Consider the following 23,930-nt stretch of genomic DNA (forward strand, 5'->3'; position numbering starts at 1 on the left):
AAAACATAACAATTCTACATATGTATATATGACGTAAAAAAAAAAAAATTGTACTGGACTCCAAGTGTATCACCAATCAACCAATCACTCCAATCTTAATTCCAACACTCAGATGTCTCAGATGTCCATCAACCCATAACCCATCTTTCCCAGTACACTACTGCTTTACTATTTCCTTTTGCAATACATCTTTCTATTTTACTGTGATGTTTTATGAGGGTCTTGAATATTGCTATGTGTACCATTTCTACAGAGATTTCCCAAAAAATAAATACTTTATCTAAGAGTATAATACATTTTCCCATTGATTGAACATGGTTTTTCAAATATCATAACAGTACTGTTTGTAAATCCATATGAACACAGACATTATGACTTAAGAACCACTCCTGGACATGACTTCAAAATCAAGCCACTGAAGGACAGTATCAAAACAGAGTATCTGTTGACTCTGTTTCCTTGTGGCAGAGTCTGCACAGGGCTGACTGTTCAATGCCCCATATGTTGAGCATTCGTTTTGTGGCGAGAATTTGTATCTAATAGTTTAAATTGAAAAGAACGGAGTGATGTTTTGTATATTAGTTCATAAACCCAATGCCATGGTATTGGGAAATAAAAAATATGTTTCCAACTATCTAGAATTTTATGCGGAATAGTTGTCAAACCTCTCGACCTTAAGTAAAACATGCAATTTCCGATTTATGCTAGCTAGTCATTTTAAGCCATGCATGGTTTTTCATTGGAGGCAGAGAAACCAATTAATTCCTTTCTCTTTTGAGTAATTGCCTCTTCCATTTTTGTGGCAAAGCTGAAATGAGTTGATTATACTTTTGTATTGAGCATACATCTCCATAAACCCAAGGAAAAAAACTTTTGAGAGAACCAATCGAAGCTCAATCAATTTCTGGATGAATGTTGCACCAACAAACGGACTCCTTTCCAGATCAGTGGGTCACAACTCTCCCTCACTTTGTACCATGTGGGTCACGTCAGAGAAGCAAGTTCTAGGCTACTTAAGTTTATTATTTTTGTTCTCAATCAATATGTACCGCACTTTGACAATATGTACTCTTTCTCTGTTTTTCCCTCTTTCTTTATCTCTTTGTCACCTTCTCTTTCTCTAAAAGGTTGACCCATGACCTCCCAGAGGCATCTCCTGTTTTTTTCCACTGTTCTGTCAGAGTGATGAACAGAAAGAAAGAGGTGTGGAGGGCTGGTAATAGATCTCTCCTCTCTGACACCCCCTCCATAATCTCTGTACCACCCATGCTGGCCCCTCCTCCCGCTGTAGTGCCCTCCCCTCCCCTCTTTCTCTCCTCTTACCCTCTCAGGACCATATCAGTTAGAAATCTGGAGAGAAGCATTATCTTATATTAGATTACCAGTGACTAGCGACATATGAACCGGATAATTGGTAGGAGTTTTACTCACCATACATTCATATATATATATATATATATATATTTGTAATTAACTAAAATTGCTGTTGAACGTATAAATAAACTTGACTCTCTCTCTACCTTTAACTGATGTTTACACTGTGCATTTTCAGTGATCCTATGGTTTTTGGAAATTCTGAAATTCAAGAACTGCATTTTTTTGGTCTGCAGTACCATGGTCATAGATGAGTAGTCTACTGTAGATTACATGTCATGTCATATTCAAGTCAGTAGGTGCTAGAACACCTAGCTACTGGTGATACTTGTGGTACTGTAAGGTTATTTTATGATAAAGATGTCAGTGATGTCAGGAATGAAAATATGAATAGTAATTTCATCTATTCAATCAAAACAAAATAGCCTAAAATAAAAGCTAATAGCACTACTGATAATATGGCCGGATCAGAGCGCATCCATGTTTGTGTTCTTACAGTTATTATGGCAACAAACAGAACTCAAACAGCCACGGTATGTATGTCTACTTAAGTGAGTTAAGTGAGTTTACTCAAGATAGTGGTTATACCTTTTACTCACATCTAATCTCAGGCGACCACTCTGGCTCTAAATTACCTGTTTCTCCAGTAGGCTACATGTGTGTCAGTATAGAGTCATCTAATGCCCGTCATTCAGTGTGGTACGAGAATAGCCAGGCTACTTAAGACGCCGGGTTTATGGAAAGGAAGTGACAGATTCTCGCTACACACAATCGGGCAGATTAGCCTTGAGGTCAGTGATCTGGTTTCAGCACCATGGATAGTGACACTCGCGGCCAAACAGCGCGCGATCATTCATTGTCACACATTTTGATTTTTTTGAGAAGTTATTTTTTAATTGCTAAACACTGCTAAAACAACGTATTTTCTCATCGCGATTGTGTAAAATGTAGGCATGGGAAGTTTTTGTTCTTTTATCTTGAATTTCTACTCACGGCTCACTTTGAATTAGGCTAAAATAATCACAAATAGGAGTTGGACCAGCATAGGGGGTGGACCAGCGAGTTGATAAAGGGAAGCAAGGTTTGATGGTATGTGAGTGAGAGGTTAAGGGCGGAGAGAGAAGGTGATAGTGAATAGGGCTGCGCGCTCAAGCGGGAGTGCACGCGGACAGCAAATCGGTCGGAGACTGGAGTCGCAAGGATGGAGATACGACCAGAAAGGTTTAAAATCGTCGCGGGCCAGACCCTCGGAAAATTACACAAGTAAGTTAAAACAACAGCTTTATTACTTTTTCTGTGTGGCTTATTTGTGCAAATTGTGTAGCCTACTTTGTTATCGCGTGAAATCCAGATTAGCACCGTCTTGATTTTTTATTACAAAATAGTCATTTGTCATCCCGCCTGGCATACATTTAGAGTTTATATAGAGTTTAAATATATGTATATTCAAGTAGCCTAGGCCTATTAAGCGTTGTAAAAGATCAGGGATGACTTTTATCTGCACCTTTGGCTAAAAAGGAACCAGTGGGCCGGCCGGTAGACAAATGTGTCTGTAGACTATGGAGTATCAAGATACCCAAAGGCCTGAGCGGGGTTGGTTGACCTGACGAAACATCTGTTTGCAATGATCAATTTGGTCTTTCTGTCAATTTCGTAAAACCAACATTTTTTACATTTGAGGCAACTCTAACTGAGTAAGATGAAAGATAGGCATAGCCTACATTTGTATTTATGTTCATGGATGTATTTTACGAGTAGCCAACTGTTTTTAATGTGGGTTATTTTATTATCTTTCATGTTAAATTGTTAATTTCAAAAAGGTTTATGGTTGCTCTAATAGAAAATATTTGATTTCCATCGTGTGTAAATGTATAGCTTCTGTTCTATGTCAACTGTAAGAGCAAGGACATTGCAAGGAGGTACATAGCTACCTCAATTACCTCGTACCCGTAAGTAAACAATTACCCGTAAGTAAACATTTCACTGTTAGTCTACACCTGTTGTTTCCGAAGCATATGACGAATACAATTTGATTTGATATATAGCTAACTAGAATAAGAGCGTCTGCTAAATGACGTAATTGTAATTAACTTAATTCAGGCCCTATTAATATCGATGTGGGAATGTCCTCACTTTTACCTGTTAATTGAGACAGTTTCCGTTCCGCCCATTCTAAAGTCTATAGATAGGTCTTACCTCAAATAGTTTCCTAAAGGTTAGATTTGAACCTACAGTATCTTCGAGTTCACGGACGTTTTCTGTAGGCCGAACCTAAATAAAGAAGTTAGCCTCAGCTCACTTAGGTGCGCAAAGCTCAGTCAGCTTGTGATGGGATGGATGGATGAAGAGGCCAACATTAGTTTCTTCTAATTTGACATGTAAATGATTTTATATCGATAGACCATGATGATCTAAACATGATTATAAACGGGATGGTTTGAGCCCTGAATGCTGATTGGCTGAAAGCCATAATATATCAGACGGATATGAAAAAAACAAAAACTTTTTCATGTTCTAATTACGTTGGTAACCAGTTTAAAATAACAATAAGGCACCTCAGGGGTTTGTGGTATATGGCCAATATACCACGGATAATGAAGGTATCCAGTCCGAGTTGCATCATGCTTAATAACACCCCTTAGCCATTGAACATACCGCTTCAAATTCGTGGATTCGGCTATTTCAGCCACACCTGTTGATGGCAGGTGTATAAAATCGAGCACACAGCCATGCAATCTCCATTGACAAACATTGGAAATAGAATGGCCCGTACTGAAGAGCTCAGTTTCTTTCAATGTGGCACCGTCATAGGATGCCACCTTTCCAACAAGTCAGTTAGTAAAATTTCTGCCCTGCTAGAGCTGCCCCGGTCAACTGTAAGTGCTGTTGGAAAAGGCTAGGAGCAACAATGGCAGAGCCGCAAAGTGGTAGGCCACACATGCTCACAGAACAGGACCGTCGAGTGCTGAAGCGCGTAGCGCATAAAAATTGTCTGTCCTCGGTTGCAACACTCACTACCGAGTTCCAAACTGCCTCTTGAAACAACGTCAGCACAATCATTTCCATGGCCGAGCAGCTGCACACAAGCCCAAGATCACCATGTGCAATGCCAATAGCTGACTAGAGTGTTGTAAAGCTCACCTCCATTAGACTCTGGAGTAGCAGAAACTCATTCTCTGGAGTGAGGAATCACGCTTCCCCATCTGGCAGTCCAATGGACGAATCTGAGTTGTACAGATGCTAGGAGAACGCTACCTTCCCCAATGCATAGTGCCAAATGTAAAGTTGGGTGGAGGATAAATAATGGTCTGGGAATGTTTTTCATGGTTCAGGCTAGGCCCCTTAGTTCCAGTAGAGTGGAAATCTTAACATTACAGCAGGGGTGGGCAACTCCAGTCATCGAGGGCCTGATTGGTGTCACACTTTTTCTCCATTCCTAGCAAACACAGCTGATTAATCAAATTGCATTCTAAACTGAAGATCATGATTAGGTGATTATTGGAGTCAGGTGTGTTAGCTGGGGCAAAACTGTAACACCAATCAAGCCCTCAAGGACTGGAATTACCTACCCCTGCACTACAGCATGCAATGACATTGTAGACGATTCTGTGCTTCCAACTTTGTGGCAACGGTTTGGGGAAGGCCCTTTCCTGTTTCAGCATGACAATGCCCCCATGCACAAAGCGAGGTCCATGCAGAAATGGTTTGTCGAGATTGGTGTGGAAGAACTTACTGGCCTGCACAGAACCCTGACCTCAACTCCATCTAACACCTTTGGGATGAATTGGAACGCCGACTATGAGCCAGGCCTAATCGCCCAACATCAGTGCCCGATCTTACTAATGCTCTTGTGGCTGAATGGAAGAAAGTCCCCGCAGCAATGTTCCAACATCTAGTGGAAAGCCTTCCCAGAAGAGTGGAGGCTGTTATAACGGCAAAGGGAGGACCAACTCCTTATTAATGCCCATGATTTTGGAAGGAGATGTTCAACGAGCAGGTGTCCACATACTTTTGGCCATGTAGTGAATATATATACACTACCGTTCAAAAGTTTGGGTTCACTTAGAAATGTCCTTGTTTTTGAAAGAAAAGCACATTTTTTGTCCAATAAAATAAAATAGATCAGAAATGCAGTGTAGACATTGTCAATGTTGTAAATGACTATTGTAGCTGGAAACAGATTATTTTTAATGGAATATCTACATATGCGTACAGAGGCCCATTATCAGCAACCATCACTCCTGTGTTCCAATGGCACATTGTGTTAGCTAATCCAAGTTTTTCATTAAAAAAAACGAATTGATCATTAGAAAACCCTTTTGCGATTATGTTTGCACAGCTGAAAACTGTTGTTCTGATTAAAGAAGCAAAAAAACAGGTCTTCTTTAGACTAGTTGAGTATCTGGCGCATCAGCATTTGTGGGTTCGATTACAGGCTCAAAATGGCCAGAAACAAAGAACTTTCTTCTGAAACGCGTTAGTCTATTCTTGTTCTGAGGAATGGAGACTATTCCATGACCATGCTGGTCTAACTACAATATGAGACACTCTCTCACCTTTCTAAAAGTTCTAAAAACAAAGATACTGTAGTTCTACGCTATAGCCTCCATTAATGCCACCTCTTTGTGTTTGAAACTTGCAGAGAGCAAAAGAGGTGGCATTAAATGGAGGCTATAGCCTAGAATTACTGTTTTCCTATTTGAACTTTGCTGTGCTTTTAAATCGTTGAAAGCGCAGTGATAGACATTTGGGTGACAAATCGGACATTGTTTTTCCATTGGAATTTGATTGTGCTTTTAGATGGTTGAAAGCATACTGATAACACATTGGAAATTCAACTAACTTTTGGCTGTCTTTTTAAGTGGTTGAATATAGGTTGCAATCTCATTGATCAACGTCTCAACAAAATATTATCCAATTATCCACGTTGAAATGACGTGGTGTGCCCAGTCGAATTGCTCTCTGCAAGTTTCAAACATAAAGAGATGTCATTAAATGGAGGCTATAGCCTAGAACTACTGTGTCTTCGTTTTTAGAACTTTATGAAGGAGGAGACATAAAGTTTCATCTAAGTTTATGCTTGGTTCATATTTTACCCCCCAATAATCACGGTTATTTTACTGTAATGACATGATAACAAATCAAATCAAATTTGATTTGTCACATGCGCTTAATACAACAGGTGTTGACCTTACCATAGAAATGCTTACTGACAAGCCCTTAACCAACAATGCAGTTTTAAAAAAACGTTCTAAAAATATTTACTAAATAATACTAAAGTAAAAAAAAAAGTAACACAATAAAATACAATAACGAGGCTATATACAACAACATGTACAACAAGCTAAGCTGATCTCTATGTGGCTTTGTTCCCAGAGTTTGTATGCATTTTAGGTTTTTTTGTGTGCAAAAGAATGGTATGCACTGAGTGTACAAAACATAAGGAACACCTTCCAAATATTGAGTTGCACCCCCTTTTGCCCTCAGAACAGCCTCAATTCGTTGGGGCATTTGACTCTTCAAGGTGTCGAAAGCTTTGCACAGGGTTTCAAGTTGGCTGGATGTCCTTTGGTGGTGGACCATTCTTAAAACACACAGGAAACTGTTGAGTGTAAAAAAAAAAACAGCAGCGTCGCAGTTCTTGACACAATTAAACCAGTGCGCCTGGCACCTCCTACCATACCCTGTTCAAAGGCACTTAAAAAGGCACGGTGTTCCTAATGTTTTGTCCACCCAGTGTATAGCCTATTGTGTCCAGCTGGTCAGCTAAGTACTGTCACATTGTAGAAGTAGGCCGTCATTGTAAATAAGAATTTGTTCTTAACTGACTTGCCTAGTTAAATAAAGGTTAAATAAAATCTAAATACAAAAAAAAGCATTTGGAATTGGCCTAGGCCTACATGAAATGAAAGTTAGACCAGCAGCTAATTTGCCTAGTGAGATGCAGTGTGACCACTTGCGAGAGCTGGCTACTCTGCTCAAGAAATGTGAAAGACACATCTTTCATAAGGGAACATATTGTTTGTTTGGCGCGCCCACGATGCAAGAAAAGGTATGATGAATCTTCAGAAACATTGGATGGATATCGGAGGGCAAAGAGTTTGCGGTCTCTCTTTTTCTCAGGATTTGAAGATGCGTCTAAACACACAAATCCTCTCCCGAAATAACCCTCCCCCTCCAAGCTGTTGGCCCACATAAATCCCAATCACCATATACCCCTCTCTCTCTCACTTCAATTCAATTCAAAGGGCTTTATTGGCATGGGAGACATGTTTACATTGCCAAAGCAAATGAAATAGATAATTAACAAAAGTGAAATAAACAATCAGCAATGAACAGTAGGTCTAAACAGTACACTTAAAAAAAGTTTCAAAGGAATAGAGACATTTGAAATGTCATATTTTGGCTATGTACAGTGTTGTAACAATGTGCAAATACTTGAAGTACAAAAGGGAAAATAAATCAACATAAATATGGGTTGTATTTACAATTTCGCTCTCTCTTTCTTTCAGTAGCCTACACCTCTCCAGGTTCGCCCCGTTCGATAACTCGTCATTGTCCCTTCCCCTCCCCCAAAAGCATTTACACTCAGGATTACTGTAGGCGATAGTGTCTGGTAAACCCTCACTTCCTCAGCACGTGCGTGGCGGAGGTGTTTCCCAGAGGTGTTGGTTTGTGGCTAGTGTAACGAGCATATGCATATCAATATAAAGTTGAAGTTGTTATGTGTGCATTTATGTGACATTTACTACGCCATAGCAATAGTTCTCCTTATACGTATATGTTTTAGGTTGCCAGACTCATTCAATTCATTTTGATTGTACTGTGTGTGGAAAAGACTAAGAATTATGTTGTAAATGTTGTAGCAAAAATAATTTGGCTTTAAAGGAAAAAGTCCCAAAATGTTTTGACTGTCAGCAATCAAGTTTTCAATATATGTAACTTTCAAAATACAGAAATCATCCAGTTTGATGTATTTTTTATATGATGCAAAATGCATCATACAGTGATGATGTCTGTATTTTGAAAGTTTACATGCTGTATCTTGAAAACTTGAGTGCTGACAAACAAAACATTTTAGGCTATGTCAACCATGGACTAATGAAACAAATACCAAAAGATCGTTTTTGGGAGGAATTTTCCTTTAACGTGACATTGCTCTCTGCAAGTTTGAAACACAAAGAGGTGGCATTAAATGGAGGCTATAGCGTAGAATCACCACCTTCCGGAGACACCTGAAACCCCACCTCTTTAAGGAATACCTAGGATAGGATAAAGTAATCCTTCTAACCCCCCCCCTTAAAATATTTAGATGCACTATTGTAAAGTGGTTGTTCCACTGGATATCATAAGGTGAATCCACCAATTTGTAAGTCGCTCTGGATAAGAGCATCTGCTAAATGACTTAAATGTAAATGTAAACTACAGTATCTTTGTTTTTAGAACTTTTAGAAAGGATGAGAGAGTGTCTCATCTTGTAGTAAAATAACAACTCAAGTGCAGTGCCCCTAATTTGATATAACCAATCATGTCATAATTCGTCATTTACAAAACATTGTATAAACAGTTGCATAATGACATTTGGTTGACATTGTCCCCAAGGTAGAGAGTATATAGTTAGATCCAACTGTTTTGTCAAGCATTGGGGTCTTAACAATATCACATTTAGCGGCTGAATGCAATTCAAATTCTTAAGGCTGAGTCCCTTGCCCACATGGTGATAATACTCTGGGCCATTTTCTGCGGATTAACTTGTGTCTGCGGTATAGTTTGTCTTATTAACACAACCCACTGGGCACACACACTGGTTGAATCAAAGTTGTTTCCACGTCATTTCAATTAAATTCGGGTGAACCAACGTGGAATAGATGTTGAATTGATGTCTGTGCCAAGTGGGAAGTAGCCAGTGTTTTTGACCATGTGATGTCATGTCATTTTCACAAAATATTATCAGTCACCATTCAGCCATCTATCGTGAGTTTAGACCTAAGTTATCATTAACCAAATAAAAAATTGCTGAATGTTTCTGAAGCTCATTTTGGCCCAGTACAGTTTGTGGATTGTTGAGAGAATAAGATGTTTGGTAATTGTATTCAAAGAGATGTATTTGAATTCCTAAATCTATGATTGTATTATTCAAGAGAGAGTCCCATTGCCCTCAGATGACTTTTCACTCTGTGTTGAAAGGTTTTCCTATGCCATTTCACATTTTCTCAACTATTGACTTAACTATTCCCTTGTGTATTCAGAAGTCTGCAACCTCATATCAACAGAGTCTGTGTCATATTCAGGTGGTACGGTATCTTGAAGATAATACTCATTTTAGTTGCTTCCCAGATCTAGTCCTACTCCTCACGTACATTACAACTGATTCTTCAATCAATCATCTTAACCTGTTGATTGAACTCTGAACTGCAATGCTGAACTGTCCTCACCTCAGTGTCCTTGACGAATGAATTAAGAGATTAAGTTGGAGAGAACCTGGTATACTCATTTGACAAACCAGTGAACAGGTATTCAGAGTCATTGACCTCTATTTCATTTCCTCTCCTGTAATGTCTCAAAGAGTTTTGTGCAGAAAGACATCCACATTTACTACACAGGTACGTACTATTCTGTCGGTTTGTGTGATATTATTTAGAGAGTCAAAAGGAAAGGAGTTAGTGAAGAGCTAAGGGTTTAAAGGGCTATACGTCTCGGGGCCAGACGAAGGCAACTGGAAGTTGAGACATGGAGGAAAAAAGACAGAAAAGGAAATGCATTTAAAAATCTGTGCATCTGCTGCAATGATATCAAGTGAGCACTGGCCTGTCTTCTACTTCATTACTATGGGACAGTTGGCTCCTAGCACTTTTTTTGCAATACTACTGTATTTGCAAGACGGTAGTGTTGAGCACGTTTCACCTTGAACACATTTCATAAACACCTGACAGGTATCAAAAGGACATTGTTTCACCTGCACAGATGTGCCCTTCTATATGCGATCCTGTTTAGACAGGGAGTGATTTCTCAGGACGCAGAAAGGGGAATTGGTGTTGGAAGATCAGTCGTGCAAGATGGGTGTGACAATGTGAGAGGAGAGGGAATTGAGGATGGAAGGCAGGGACAGAGACGAGACCAAAAAGATGAACGAGGGACAGGAAGAATAGAAAGAGAGAGAGGCCCACTAAGACAGAAATAGGAGGAGATATGAATAATTCATCGTCAGCGAAAGTCATTAATACTTAATCATTGTCGAAGAATGCTGGGGCCATTGCTTGTGTGAACTGTTATTGGTCAAGGCACCATAGTGGTAGTCTGGCTGATACCAAATTCAAAGTCCTCCTGACTTCAGAGTCTGGAAAGGCTGTTTTGATGTTGTCGGCAATGAAGGGTGCTGTTGTCACGGTTATCGTAAGAACTGGACCAAGGCGCAGCATACGTAGAGTTCCACATCTTTAATATCAAGTGAAACTTCAGCAAAACAATAAACAAACTACGAAACGTGACTACGTGGTGCACATGCGCAAACACAAAATAATATCCCACCGACACAGGTGGGAAAAAAAGCTACTTAAATATGATCCCCAATTAGAGGCAATGATTACCAGCTGCCTCTAATTGGGAACCAAACCAAAACACCAACATAGACATTTTAAACTAGAACACCCCCTCGTCACGCCCTGACCTACTACACCATAGAGAACCAAGGGCTATCTATGGTCAGGGCGTGACAGCTGTGCTTTCACTGGTTTGTTCTCCTTCGTGTCTTTCTCACTCAAACCCACACGCACAGCCATGAACAGCCCCTGAGCGCGGTCCCCTTCTATTACAACTGTTGGAATTTCAAATCCAAACAACAAGAGGTCTCAACCCCCCAAGATAAAATAAAAAAAACATTTGAGAGAACTAATCAATACGTCCCCTCAATTTCTGAGCGACTATTGCATTATCAAACGGCTTCCGGTCCAGACCAGCGTGTCACAACTCTCCCTCGATGTAAGTCACGTGGGACGCGTCAGCCAGGCTACCGTAGTGGCCCCCGTTGTGTAGATGTTGCTTCCTCACATGTGTTGGCGTACACAGGTTCCGCATACCACAGCAGTTTTTGACTTGCCGCAATGCACAGTTTGTGAACTATAATTTGATGCCAAATATGGTATAAAGTTTGCTCTCAAAGGTGTAATAGAGGACATGTCTATTTTACCCTCGCATCATTCTCAAGCCTCCACATAGGAAGTTCACCTTCTAAAATGGCCTTGCATGTTGATGGGGTGACGGACACACACCTTGTGCCCAGTGACAGTGCTGCTGTGTGACAAATCGCTATGACATTGTGACATTGGTCTACATACTTCTTTGGTGACACTGTCAGTAGATTACCCTAGCTTGATTGATCATGGGTTTGACTGGCTCTGGGTAGTCTGTCTCAGTAGATATTGCCCTGGTGGTTTTGAAATTCTGGTCAAGTTTCTGGTAGGTAAGGATATCAGAGCATTGACCCAGTATGATAAATACTTTTGTCTTGATATGGACAAATGTATTAAAAAATGTCTTCTGTACCAATTTCAGGGATTATATTTGTGAGACATCCCGTCTAAGCATCACATTTCCCTGTTTTCTGTGAAGCTTTTTACCTTAAATAGCAGTTTCCTCCTTTCACTTCATATTACGTTGTTTCTGAAACGTCTGTAAAATGACAAAAGTGAGATTTTGGAGGGATGAAAAGGTCTGGGCAAAAAGAAGTATAACATATCAAATCACAGTGTGGTTCAAGGCGGTACCCATTTTTTTTACCATTCCTAAAAACTATACCCAACTAGCTAAAATATATACAAAACAAATAGTCTGATTCCTCAGACGAGAAACGGTCAACTTTGCAGTTCAAACAATACTGGCTTCACCACTGACTGATTGACAGTTTAGTGTTCTACCTCTTCCTACAGTCTGCTCTTAACCAATGGCTCTCCTTCCCTCTAATCACTTGAGCATTAAAAACTTATGACCAGAATGTAAATAAAGCAGGAGCATGTGAAACCTCAGTCTCCCCCACATCTCCCCATATTCCCTGGCCTTGCAGCAGAGGTACAGCCTCGCACTGGGGCCGGGCAGATCTCATGCTTAATGGATGATGTGCCTCGGCTGAATACATATTTGATGTTTCCCAGACTGGAGGCTGGCACAGGTCGTTAGCATGTTTGCTCAGTGAGCTGGATGAGTCGGGAGAGAGCAGGAGAGAGCGGGGTGGGGCTTGAGATCTGTTTTCACCTCATGGTTTTAGCTCTACTGTACCACAGCCTGCCAGCCAAGGCCTGTCAGACTGGTCATGTCAGCCAAAAATATATCAGAAAAAATAATAATAATCACTGCAAGCCAGGGCTTGGCCAAGGTGCCATTGAAGTGCCCAGAGGTGGTTTACAGGAAGGAAAGTCTCAGTCTTGGAAGAGTCTTGATTTTTCCACAATGGAAATATGTTTGTGTTGTCAAGCATAGCCATTAAAATACATTAGCAATGAATACACCCTCATGGACGTTTAATACCATGCAAAATAACTTGCATAACTACTGCATGGAAGACACACACACACACACACACACAACCTACACAATCATACCTCAGACTGATGCTAACAAGAACATGCAGGTAACTGCCAAAATAAAGGAAACACTTGAGTAAATTAGGGTACAAAGTACAATGAAAGCAGGTGCTTCCACACAGGTGTGGTTTCTGAGCAATTCCTAACTAATTAACTATCATGCCATGTATAAACATGCTGGGCAGCCCCAGTTGCCCATTATTTTGGCTACTATGGCTGTGCTCACTTAGGATGATAATGGCCCCATCAACAGGGCACGAGTGGTCATTGAATGGTTTGATGAGCATGAAAACGATGGAAACCATATGCCATGGTTGTCTCATTCACCAGATCTCAACCCAGGAGCGGTGCCTGAGACACCAAATTATGGACTTTTTCGTGGAAGAATGGTGCCGCATCCCTCCAATAGAGTGCCAGACACTTATGGAATCTATGCAAAGGCATATTGAAGCTGCTTTGGCGACTCGTGGTGCCCCAATGCCCTATTAAGACATTTTGTGTAGGTGTTTCCTTTATTTTGGCAGTTACTTGTAAATGTAACGTATGTCTCCAAATACTTTCAATTAATATCAACAAAATTCTCGACCGTGAAATGTTGCTGAATCATGTCTCTTTGCCGTCTGTATGTTACAGCTGTCGCTGTAAGTCACAAGCCAACTGTCTCTATATATACAGTATATATTCTCTCCTCTTTGTTCTCAGAATCCTAGAGAAGCGGCAGGAAAATGGTGAGACCATCGAGCTCACCAATGAGGGCCAGGCGGTTATCGTGGAGGAGAAGGAGATGCCCGTGGTGGACTGCACCTGCTTCGGCCTGCCACGGCGCTACATCATCGCCATCCTTTCCGGCCTGGGCTTCTGCATCTCTTTCGGCATCCGATGCAACTTGGGCGTGGCCATCGTCAGCATGGTCAACAACCAAACCATCTACAAGGGCGACAAGCCAATCCTTGTGGTGAGTCCAAGAGTCAGAGATATACAGTAAAAAAAGGGTTGTAAAAGGGTTATTTGAGGACGGGTAGTGTTCTATACTGAACAAAAATATAAATGCAACATGCAACAATTTCAACCATTTTACTGAGTTATAGTTCATATAAGGAAATCAGTCAATTGAAATACATTTATTAGGCCCTAAGCTATGGATTTCACATGACTGGGAAGGGGCGCAGCCATGGTTGGGCCTGGGAGGGAATAGGCCCACCCACTGGGGAGCCAGGCCCAGCCAATCAGAATGAGTTTTTCCCCAAAAAAGGGCTTTATTATAGACATAAATACTCCTCAATTTCATCAGCTGTCCAGGTGGCTGGTCTCAGACGATCCCACAGGTGACGAAGCCGGATGTGGTGGCCCTGGGCTGGCGTGGTTACACGTAGTCTGCGGTTGTGAGGCCGGCTGGACGTACTGACAAATTCTCTCAAACGATGTTGGAGGCAGCTTATGGTAGAGAATTGAACATTCAGTTCTCTGGCAACAGCTCTAGTGGACATTCCAGTAGTCAGCATGCCAATTGCATGCTCCCTCAAAACTTGAGACATCTGTGGCATTGTGTTGTGTGACAAAACTGCACATTTTAGAGTAGCCTTTATTGTCCCCAGCACAAGGTGCACCTGTGTAATGATCATGCTGTTTAATCAGCTTCTTGATATGACACACTTTTCAGGTGGATGGATTATCTTGGCGAAGGATAAATGCTCACTAGCAGAGATGTAAACATATTTGTGCACAACATTTGAAAGAAATTCACTTTTTATACGTATGGAACATTTCTGGGATCTTTTATTTCAGCTTATGAAACTGGGACCGACACTTCACATGTTGTGTTTATATTTTTGTTCAGTATTCATGGAACCTTTTCCATCGCTTGAGTGTTCTTTGTTGGATGAAACGTTCTCCCAGAAACCAAAAATGGTTCTCCTACAGGGACAAGCCAAAGAACCCTTTATGGTTCTAGGTAGCACCTTTGTTTCCATGAGTGATATGTGTGACTTTTTGGGAGACTGAATCTCTATTGTCAGTGATGGTATTGTATGCTCTCAAAGAGTCAGAGAGTTGGACCAATCTGGTTGGTTTGGCTTTACCTCCTTCTCCTAAAGGGATAATGATAATGACCTTATTGACCAGCAAACACAAGACGCATGCCATGTTGCACTAGCTAAAAGAGGATTGTTACAGCTAGTGCAAACGTGGTGGCTCTCAAAGTTGTTAGGTTCATCTAATCGCAATTGAATAGTTTGATTGTCAACTTTGTCTTTTATTGGGTTGATAAGGCTTTGATTAATGATTACCATTGAAGGGTGGTAGTAAGGGTCGCCTACTTTGGTTTATCTCACATGTATTTTCTTCTTTCCCATTTCTTTGCCTTGAACTCTCCTTTCGTTTTTTTTCCTCACTCTCTCCATCTCTCTATAGAAAGCTCAGTTCAACTGGGAACCAGAAACGGTTGGAATGATCCATGGGTCATTTTTCTGGGGATACATAGTAACCCAAATACCCGGGGGATTCATCTGTCAAAAATTTGCAGCCAACAGGTCAGCTGCTTATACTTATATGTGAATAATATGCTGTGAATATTTCAATAACTATTACTGTACACTCATAGAAAAAAGGGTTCCAAAAGGGTTCTTTGGCTGTCTCCATAAGAGAACCCTTTTTGGTTCCAGGTAGAACCCTTTTTGGTTTCAGGTATAACACTTTTGGGTTCCATGTAGAACCCTCTGTGGAAAGGGTTCTACATGAAACCCAAAAGGGTTTTTACCTGGAACTAAAAGGGTTCTACCTGGATCCAATAAGGGTTCTTCAAAGGGTTCTCCTATTGGTACAGCCAAAGGACCCTTTTAGGTTCTAGATAGCACCTTTTTTTTCTAAGAGTGTAGGTACATATCTGATTCTATTCCCTCTTTTTTCTCCTCTACCACGCAGAGTCTTTGGCTTTGCCATAGTGGCCACCTCATGCCTGAATATGTTGATCCCTTCGGCAGCACGAACTCACATTGCCTGTGTTATCCTTGTCAGGATATGTCAAGGACTCGTGGAGGTGCTTGGCTATATTCCATGGCTTTCCCTAGCATACATCAGAGTTCACTATGCTGACAACTGATTGTTTTCTCTATGGTGAACTGGTCACTGGCCATGTGTCATACATGACGAGAAGGTTTTATTTCTCGTGTAGAGTGCATTTCACCTGAAACACCCCATGAGAGAAAGAGTTACACCAGGAAGTGATGTCATGTATTTTAGGAGATTCTCATGTTAGAAAGAAAACATCATAGAGTATGACATGGTCAGTGGCCAGTTCACCATAGAAAAAACAACCAGTTGTCAGTAACCTTTCAGTATAACTGCAAATATGTAAATTTCCTGGTCCCTTAACTGTAATTCTTTCTCTCGCAGGGTGTTTCATACCCAGCGTGCCACGGCATCTGGGCAAAATGGGCCCCACCTCTTGAAAGAAGTCGATTGGCCACGACAGCCTTTTGTGGTGAGGTCATCTTGCTCTTCTGTCATCCTCTCTGTCTCCCCTGCCTTTGTTTGGACACTACAAGGGTCACAGTTGTGCTCTCTACTACAATAAATATAACTTATTGTGATGATGTAATTCTCCATACTCTTACATGACTGGAACAATCTCAACATCTACTGTGACTATTTCTACCATTGTAATCATTAATAATCATGCTAGGATTGCTCAAGATAGTAGTTCTAGTTCCAAAGCAATGGTGTTTGTCGATGTGCACTTCCATATGACTGACCATTCTGTCTCCCTCATGTTTGAGTGTGTCTGCCTGTGTATCTCAGGGTCCTATGCAGGAGCCGTGATAGCCATGCCACTGGCTGGAGTGCTAGTCCAGTACTCAGGGTGGTCGTCTGTCTTCTATGTCTATGGTTAGTAACCTCTTCTATCACCCCATTGCAGGAGAACTTTCCTGCAATGCAGGACATTTTAAACTTGTAGTGTATTTAAGGTTTAAAAAGGCTTCTGAAGTTTCACTTTGAAATTTGAATTGATTTTCCCTTACAAAAACATCTATCAACCCCTACAAAAATGTCCATTAATTATAACCCTCATAATAATACAAATTTCCTCTTGCTGCAGGATTATATTCCTTCTTTAGCAAACTGGCTCAGATTAAAAGTTTGCTGCAGGGTTGGGGTCAATTCCATTTAAACTCCAGTCAATTCAAAATGTGGACCAAACTCCAATTTATATTCAAATTTTCCTTATTGAAAAGCATTGAAGAGAATTTGAATTTTAGTGCACTTCCTGAATTGAAATGGAACTGACAACAACCCTGGTTAGCTGGTTATTTAGCAAAGTCCAGAATCTCCTGGCTAGCATTTTTGGAGAATGTAGCAATGCTATTGGAAATGGATTGTATCGGTTAGCGGTGCAAAAGTGAACAATCCTTCAGTTCAGTTCAAGTATGCAAATGCTACAAAGGCTTATGAACTGGTTGTGAAACGTATGCACTGTAGCTCTGACCCTCAGTCTGTCCAAGCTTTAAGAAACCACATTTTCTCTATTCTTACTCTTTTCTCACCACTCGTTCCACTCTACCTTCCAACTCCCAGGCAGCTTTGGGATCTTCTGGTATCTCTTTTGGATCCTGGTGTCGTACGAGAGCCCGGCAGCCCACCCCACCATCACAGAACAGGAGCGGAAATACATTGAGGAGGCTATCGGAATGTCAGCCGCTAACTCTACACCTGTTACGGTTAGTCTACACCAATTCCTCTATCCACTAACTCGCTTCTAAGCTAAACATCACTTTGTTTCACTTCCTCTGCAGATCCACTTTTCATGGCCCCTCGTTGTTGTGTTCTGACGATGTGATTTAGGGGTTTTGAGCCTTTGAACTAATATTTGTTTTTAACAGTGTCTTCATCTGAAGTGGCATGCTATGACCAAAAGTAGTGCACTATATAGGGGATATGGTGTCTTTTAGAACACACAACGGAATCATGATAAGATGATCGCGATCAACCCTGGTCTCAATGTGATGGCTGTTACAAAAGCTGTAAAGTGATAGTACACTCAAATTACAAAATGACACGTTGGTCACCTTACCCCTGTAAGCAATCTATGGACAAAGTATGACAGCAATCGGTGCTTTGGTTGATCACTCTTTTGTTGCTGAGAAATATTTTCCTGCACAACAGAAAATGCAAGCTTGTAGAGTATTCAATGTTTAAAAAGGATTCTAAAGTTTGTAATTTCCACTTTAAAATGTCAGACTTGATTTGCCCTAACAAAAGATATATCAACCCTTACAAAAAATGTACATTGATTATAGACCACATAATAATTCACATTTCCCGTTGCTGCAGGATCATTTTCCTGCTGTAGCAAACTGGCTCAAAATTAAGATCCTACATATGAATAGTAGCATTTTTCTCACATCATTTACAACTCATCTGTAAGTGACTTTGTTGAGATACACAATACATTTTAGATACTTTAGAATGATTTGGTCATAATTCCCGAAAGTTTTTAATGTCGGTATCTTGTATTCTAATGTCGGTATCTTGTATTCGGTATTCTGTCCAGTATCTACTCAATGTTTTATTTGTATTTTACCATGCACTATTGCCTGCCTCCTTACTGTAAATTGAATGTTTTCTGGTCCTTCTAGAAATGGAACACGCCTTGGAGAGCCTTTTTCACTTCGATGCCAGTCTACGCCATCATCGTGGCCAATTTCTGTAGAAGCTGGACCTTCTACTTGCTCCTCATCAGCCAACCTGCATATTTTGAAGAAGTGTTTGGGTTTGAGATCAGCAAGGTGACTAAGACAAGGAATATCCATGTAAATCTGGCCTAGAGCTAGTACTGTTCTGGTGCAGGTTTATGTGGCCCTATGTGAACCCAGGGTTGTGTGATCCCGGGGTACACAAATGGCCTTTTTAGCTTTTCTTATGAGGCCTACTAACAAGCACTGTTATGCTCCTCTGAGTCTGGTTTTATTTGTTGTACAGTACTAAAAAATATCCTCCACCCTCTGGCCAACTCCTATCCACCCCTACACCTCTCATCCCAGGTGGGCTTGGTGTCGGCTCTCCCCCATCTAGTGATGACCATCATCGTGCCGATCGGTGGCCAGCTGGCTGACTACCTGCGCACAAACAAAATCATGAGCACCACCAACGTCCGGAAGATGATGAACTGCGGAGGTAAGAGGGGAGGGTGAAAAGAGAAGGTGGAAAAGAGGAGAAAGGAAAGAGGAGGAAGGAAAGAGGAGGAAGGAAAAAGCAGAAGCAGGCGACAGAAGCTGGCGCCAGGGCAAGACATGTCTTTGATTTAGTGATTAGCTATCAAGTGTTGCTTTTTAAGAACCGTGAAAGATTATTGGTTTGTTCGTATCAGCCATTCATTGACAGCTCGTGCCAGTTTTGTCATATATAACCAAAGACTACTTGTACATGAACAAAACTACTCAGCTAGAAGGAAAAATAGAAGGTAAAAAAAGTTTCACCAAAAAATGTAAGAGAGAGATATTTACTTGGAAAATACAACACCTCGTTTTGTGGTAACCATGGTGTCCGGTCGGTGCGTGAGGAAACGATCACTGCAGAAGGCAAATTATGACTTACAGTAACGCAGCATTGCTTGCCAAGGTAGACTATTTTTGAACTGCAGAGAATACAGGAGTGAGGGTAATGAGAAGCGTATACATATCTATATCACTGTGGGAAGCTGAACCACGTAGAGCCACACTTCGGGCAGACTGCCCTCAATACCTTTTAACTAGAAGGAAACAAAAGAAAAAAAATTCTTAAAGAAGAATATCCTCTATCAAGTTTCACCACTGTCTTTGTGTGCTGTTTTATCCCTGTTCATTTACCTGAGTATTCAAAGAATGCTACCTTGATTCTTGACTTCCTCCATATTTGTTTATGTGTCTTAACTTTCTCGTGATAGGTTTCGGAATGGAAGCCACCCTGTTGCTAGTGGTCGGGTTTTCTCATACGAAAGTGGTGGCTATCACCTTTTTGGTTCTGGCTGTGGGCTTCAGTGGGTTCGCTATTTCAGGTGAGACTTGGGTTGTTATCTTTTACATATCTCTCATATGCACTACACTACTCATATACACTACATACAAAAGTATGTAGACACCTGCTTGTCAAACATCTCCTTCCAAAATCATGGGCATTAGTATGGAGTTGATCCCCCTTTTGCTGCTAAAACAGCCTCCACTCTTCTGGGAAGGCTTCCACTAGATGTTGGAACATTGCTGCGGGGACTTCCATCAGCCACAAGAGCATTAGTGATGTTGGGCACTGATGTTGGGTGATTAGGCCTGGCTCACAGTCGGCGTTCCAATTCATCCCAAAGGTGTTCGATGGGGTTGAGGTCAGGGCTGTGTGCAGGCCAGTCAAGTTCTTCCACAACAATCTCGACAAACCATTTCTGTATGGACCTCACTTTGTGCACAGGGGCATTGTCATGCTGAAACAGGAAGGGCCTTCCCAAAATTCTTGCCACTTTGTTGGAAGCACAGAATTGTCTACAATGTTATTGTATGCTGTAGTGTTAAGATTTCCCTTTACTAGGCTCTGTCGCAGCCGGCCGCGACCGGGAGACCCATGGGGCGGCGCACAATTGACCCAGCGTCGTCCGGGTTAGGGGAGGGTTTGGTCAGCTGGGATGTCCTTGTCCCATCGCGCACTAGTGACTCCTGTGGTGGGCCAGGTGCAGTGCACGCTGACACGGTTGCCAGGTGTACAGTGTTTCTTCCGACACATTGGTGTGGCTGGCTTCCGGGTTAAGTGGGCATTGTATCAAGAAGCAGTGCGGCTTGGTTGGGTTGTGTTTCGCCTCTCCCGAGTCCGTACGGGAGTTGCAGCGATGAGACAAGACTGTAACTACCAATTGGATACCACAAAATTGGGGAGAAAAAGGGGTAAAAAAAATAAAATAATAATAATTAAAAAGATTTCCCTTTTACTGGAACTAAGGGGCCTAGCCCAAACCATGAAAAACAGCCACAGACCATTATTCCTCCTCCACCAAACTTTACAGTTGGCACTATGCATTGGGTCAGGTGGCGTTCTCCTGGTATCCGCCAAACCCAGATTAGTCCGTCGGACTGCCGATGGTGAAGCGTGATTCATCACTCCAGAGAATGCGTTTCCACTGCTCAAGAGTCCAATGGTGGCGAGCTTTACACCACTCCAGCCGACGCTTGGCATTGCGTATGGTGATCTTAGGCTACTGTGCGGCTGCTCGACCATGGAAACCAATTTCAAAAAGAACAGTTATTGTGCTGACGTTGCTTCCAGAGGCAGTTTGGAACTCGGTAGTGAGTGTTGCAACCGAGGACAGATAATTTTTACGCGTTACGTGCTTCTGAACTCAGCAGTTCCGTTCTGTGAGCTTGTGTGGCCTACCACTTTGCGGCTGAGCCGTTGTCGCTCCTAGACGTTTCCACTTCACAATAACAGCACTTACAGTTGACCGGGGCAGCGCTAGCATGGCAGAAATTTGACAAACTGACTTTTTGGAAAGGTGGCATCCTATGAAGGCGCCACATTGAAGGTCACTGAGCCCTTCAGTACGGGCCATTCTACGGCCAACGTTTGTCTATTTACATTTACATTTGAAATAGTGAAATCCACTAATTTGAAGAGGTGTCCACATAGTTCTCTTACCTCTCAGTCTTCTGTTATTCTTTCCTCAAGACATGTTTTGGCAGGTTTCTCACACAACAGATCAAAGAGTTCACTCCAGCTCCTCACAGAAACGGATAAGCTCTGTCAGCAGAACAGCTAACCTTGAATTGTCCATAGAGAATTGCATAATCTCTCAAGCTCAGTTATTTAGGGGATTGTCTTTGCTATCTGACATACTGTAGAGTTTGGCTACTATTCTATCATACTTCTTGAAAGTTGATGGTCTGTGTCGGCACAACAACAACAACAATAACAACAACAACAATTTATTGGTGACCTTTCTCTCTGTTTCCCCATTAGGCTTCAATGTGAACCACCTGGACATTGCTCCCCGCTATGCCAGTATCCTCATGGGCATCTCCAACGGGGTGGGCACTCTGTCTGGCATGGTGTGCCCGCTCATTGTTGGTGCCATGACCAAACATAAGGTACAAAATGACTGCTTCTACACTACACCATACAGCACACTGCCTACTGCATACCCATTACTAACTATCACACATCATATAAATCATTATCTATCATAATACAGCAAGTGACTCTTGGAGGGATAATAGATACACATTCTTACTCAATATTCATCCCTCTTTTATCACTTGTTTTAGTTTATTTCTCTCACTCCCATTCATTCTCTTTGTATTTTCTCTCTCCCTCACACACACACACACACACACACACAAACACTCTCTCACTCTTTATCCCGCCGCCTATCAATCACATTAGGTATTTCACTGTACTTCTGCACGTGACAATAAAACTCCTCTTTATCTTTCTCCCTCCCTCTCTCGCCTTAGACGCGGGAAGAGTGGCAGTATGTGTTTCTCATCGCTGCACTCGTTCATTACGGCGGTGTTATATTCTATGGTATGTATTCTGTCTGTTTTCTTTTCCCCCCTACCCTATCGTCGCACATCATAATGAAGCTGTATAATGATGCAACAATTGTTTGAATTGACCCTGAAGTAAATGAATGTGTTTTAATTGTATGACGAGCAAGCTAGATTATTCATTGAAAATCAAACATGTATTATTGTATTGATATTCGCTCTTGCACGATTGTATTCCATATTGTCCTAATGTTAACATATAATACATTTTGGTCCCAATTTTTTTATTTACTATGTTAATTTGTATTCATTTATTTTTATTTAACCTTTATTTAACAAGGCATGCAACCCTTTAGAGTTGAACTGTATAATCTAGATCCAAGTCAAAGTCAGTATAGTTTTGGGAGGAATGATTTCATTTGTCTTTTGTATTCTAGGACTTTTTGCCTCCGGAGAAAAACAGTGGTGGGCAGAGCCCGAGCAACTTAGCGATGAGAAGTGTGGAATTCTGGATGAGGATGAGCTGGCCAATGAGACGGAGGAGTTGTACCGTACTAGCGGAGAAGGAGGCTACGGAGCAACGATCCAAGCTCAGGATCCCAACGGAGGAGGAGGAGGTGCAGGAACCTGGGTCTCGGACTGGGATAAGACTGAGGAGTTAGTACAACCACCAGGAACCAATAGCTACCTGTACAGAGGAGAGGAAGACAGGGAGCTAACATAGAGGGACTTACAGGTAGGAGTTACAGAGTGGGGTAGAAGACAGAAAGAGTAGATAGTTTCCTTTTGGCACAGGAACTTGGAAAGAGGTGGGGTGGGTGGTTGGGATGAGGGTGAGGAGCGGAAGAAGGGGAGGACCAAAGTATTATTTACGGAGAACTGAAAAAGATTGTACAACAGCGGAAAGAGGATGAGCCATGTACTAAGCATCTGTACAGTGCTTTCGGAAAGTATTCAGATCCCTTGACTTTTTCCACATTTTGTTATGTTACAGCCTTATTTTAAAATGGATTCAATCGCTTTTTCCCCTCGTTAATCTACACACAATAACCCATAATGACTTAGCAAAAACAGGTTTTTATTTTTTATTTCAAAGAAAAAACTGATATCACATTTATATGTATTCAGACCCTTTACCCAGTACTTTGTCGAAGCACTACAGCCTTGAGTCTTCTTGGGTATGACACTACAAGCTTGGCACACCTGCATTTGGGGAGTTTCTCCCATTCTTCTCTGCAGATCCTCTCAAGCTCTGTCAGGTTGGATGTCGCTGCACAGCTATTTTCAGGTCTCTCCAGAGATGTTTGAAACGGGTTCAAGTCCAGGCTCTGGCTGGACAACTCAAGGACATTCGGAGACTTGTCCCAAAGCCACTCCTGCGTTGTCTTGGCTGTGTGCTTAGGGTCGTTGTCCTGTTGGAAGGTGAGCCTTTGCCCCCCAGTCTGTGGTCCTGAACGCTCTGGAGCAGGTTTTCATCAAGGATCTC

The 23,930-nt window shown here is 41.6% G+C and overlaps 1 protein-coding gene across 1 annotated transcript; it reads left to right on the plus strand.

The window, feature by feature from the left end:
- The first annotated feature begins 1,703 nt into the window (after nucleotides 1–1,703).
- On the plus strand, nucleotides 1,704–23,602 carry LOC106579380 (vesicular glutamate transporter 1-like). Its single transcript, XM_014159222.2, has 13 exons — nucleotides 1,704–2,637; nucleotides 13,653–13,905; nucleotides 15,360–15,478; nucleotides 15,870–15,984; nucleotides 16,341–16,428; nucleotides 16,746–16,832; nucleotides 17,520–17,662; nucleotides 18,581–18,730; nucleotides 18,986–19,118; nucleotides 19,867–19,977; nucleotides 21,918–22,045; nucleotides 22,412–22,481; nucleotides 22,882–23,602. The coding sequence occupies exons 1-13, from the start codon at nucleotides 2,576–2,578 to the stop codon at nucleotides 23,166–23,168; spliced, it is 1,746 nt and encodes a 581-aa protein (XP_014014697.1). The 5' UTR covers nucleotides 1,704–2,575; the 3' UTR covers nucleotides 23,169–23,602.
- Nucleotides 23,603–23,930: the final 328 nt, after the last annotated feature.

This window comes from Salmo salar, chromosome ssa19, assembly GCF_905237065.1.
Source record: "Salmo salar chromosome ssa19, Ssal_v3.1, whole genome shotgun sequence".
Taxonomy (NCBI): domain Eukaryota; kingdom Metazoa; phylum Chordata; class Actinopteri; order Salmoniformes; family Salmonidae; genus Salmo; species Salmo salar.

What these genes read in the sequence shown, in the direction of transcription:
- LOC106579380 (XM_014159222.2), top strand. Translation starts at nt 2,576, where the DNA reads ATGGAGATACGACCAGAAAGGTTTAAAATCGTCGCGGGCCAGACCCTC. An exon ending in TTGGGTTTGAGATCAGCAAG is followed by an intron (nt 18,731 to 18,985) that starts GTGACTAAGACA and finishes CTCTCATCCCAG; the next exon opens with GTGGGCTTGGTGTCGGCTCT. An exon ending in CGGCGGTGTTATATTCTATG is followed by an intron (nt 22,482 to 22,881) that starts GTATGTATTCTG and finishes TTTGTATTCTAG; the next exon opens with GACTTTTTGCCTCCGGAGAA.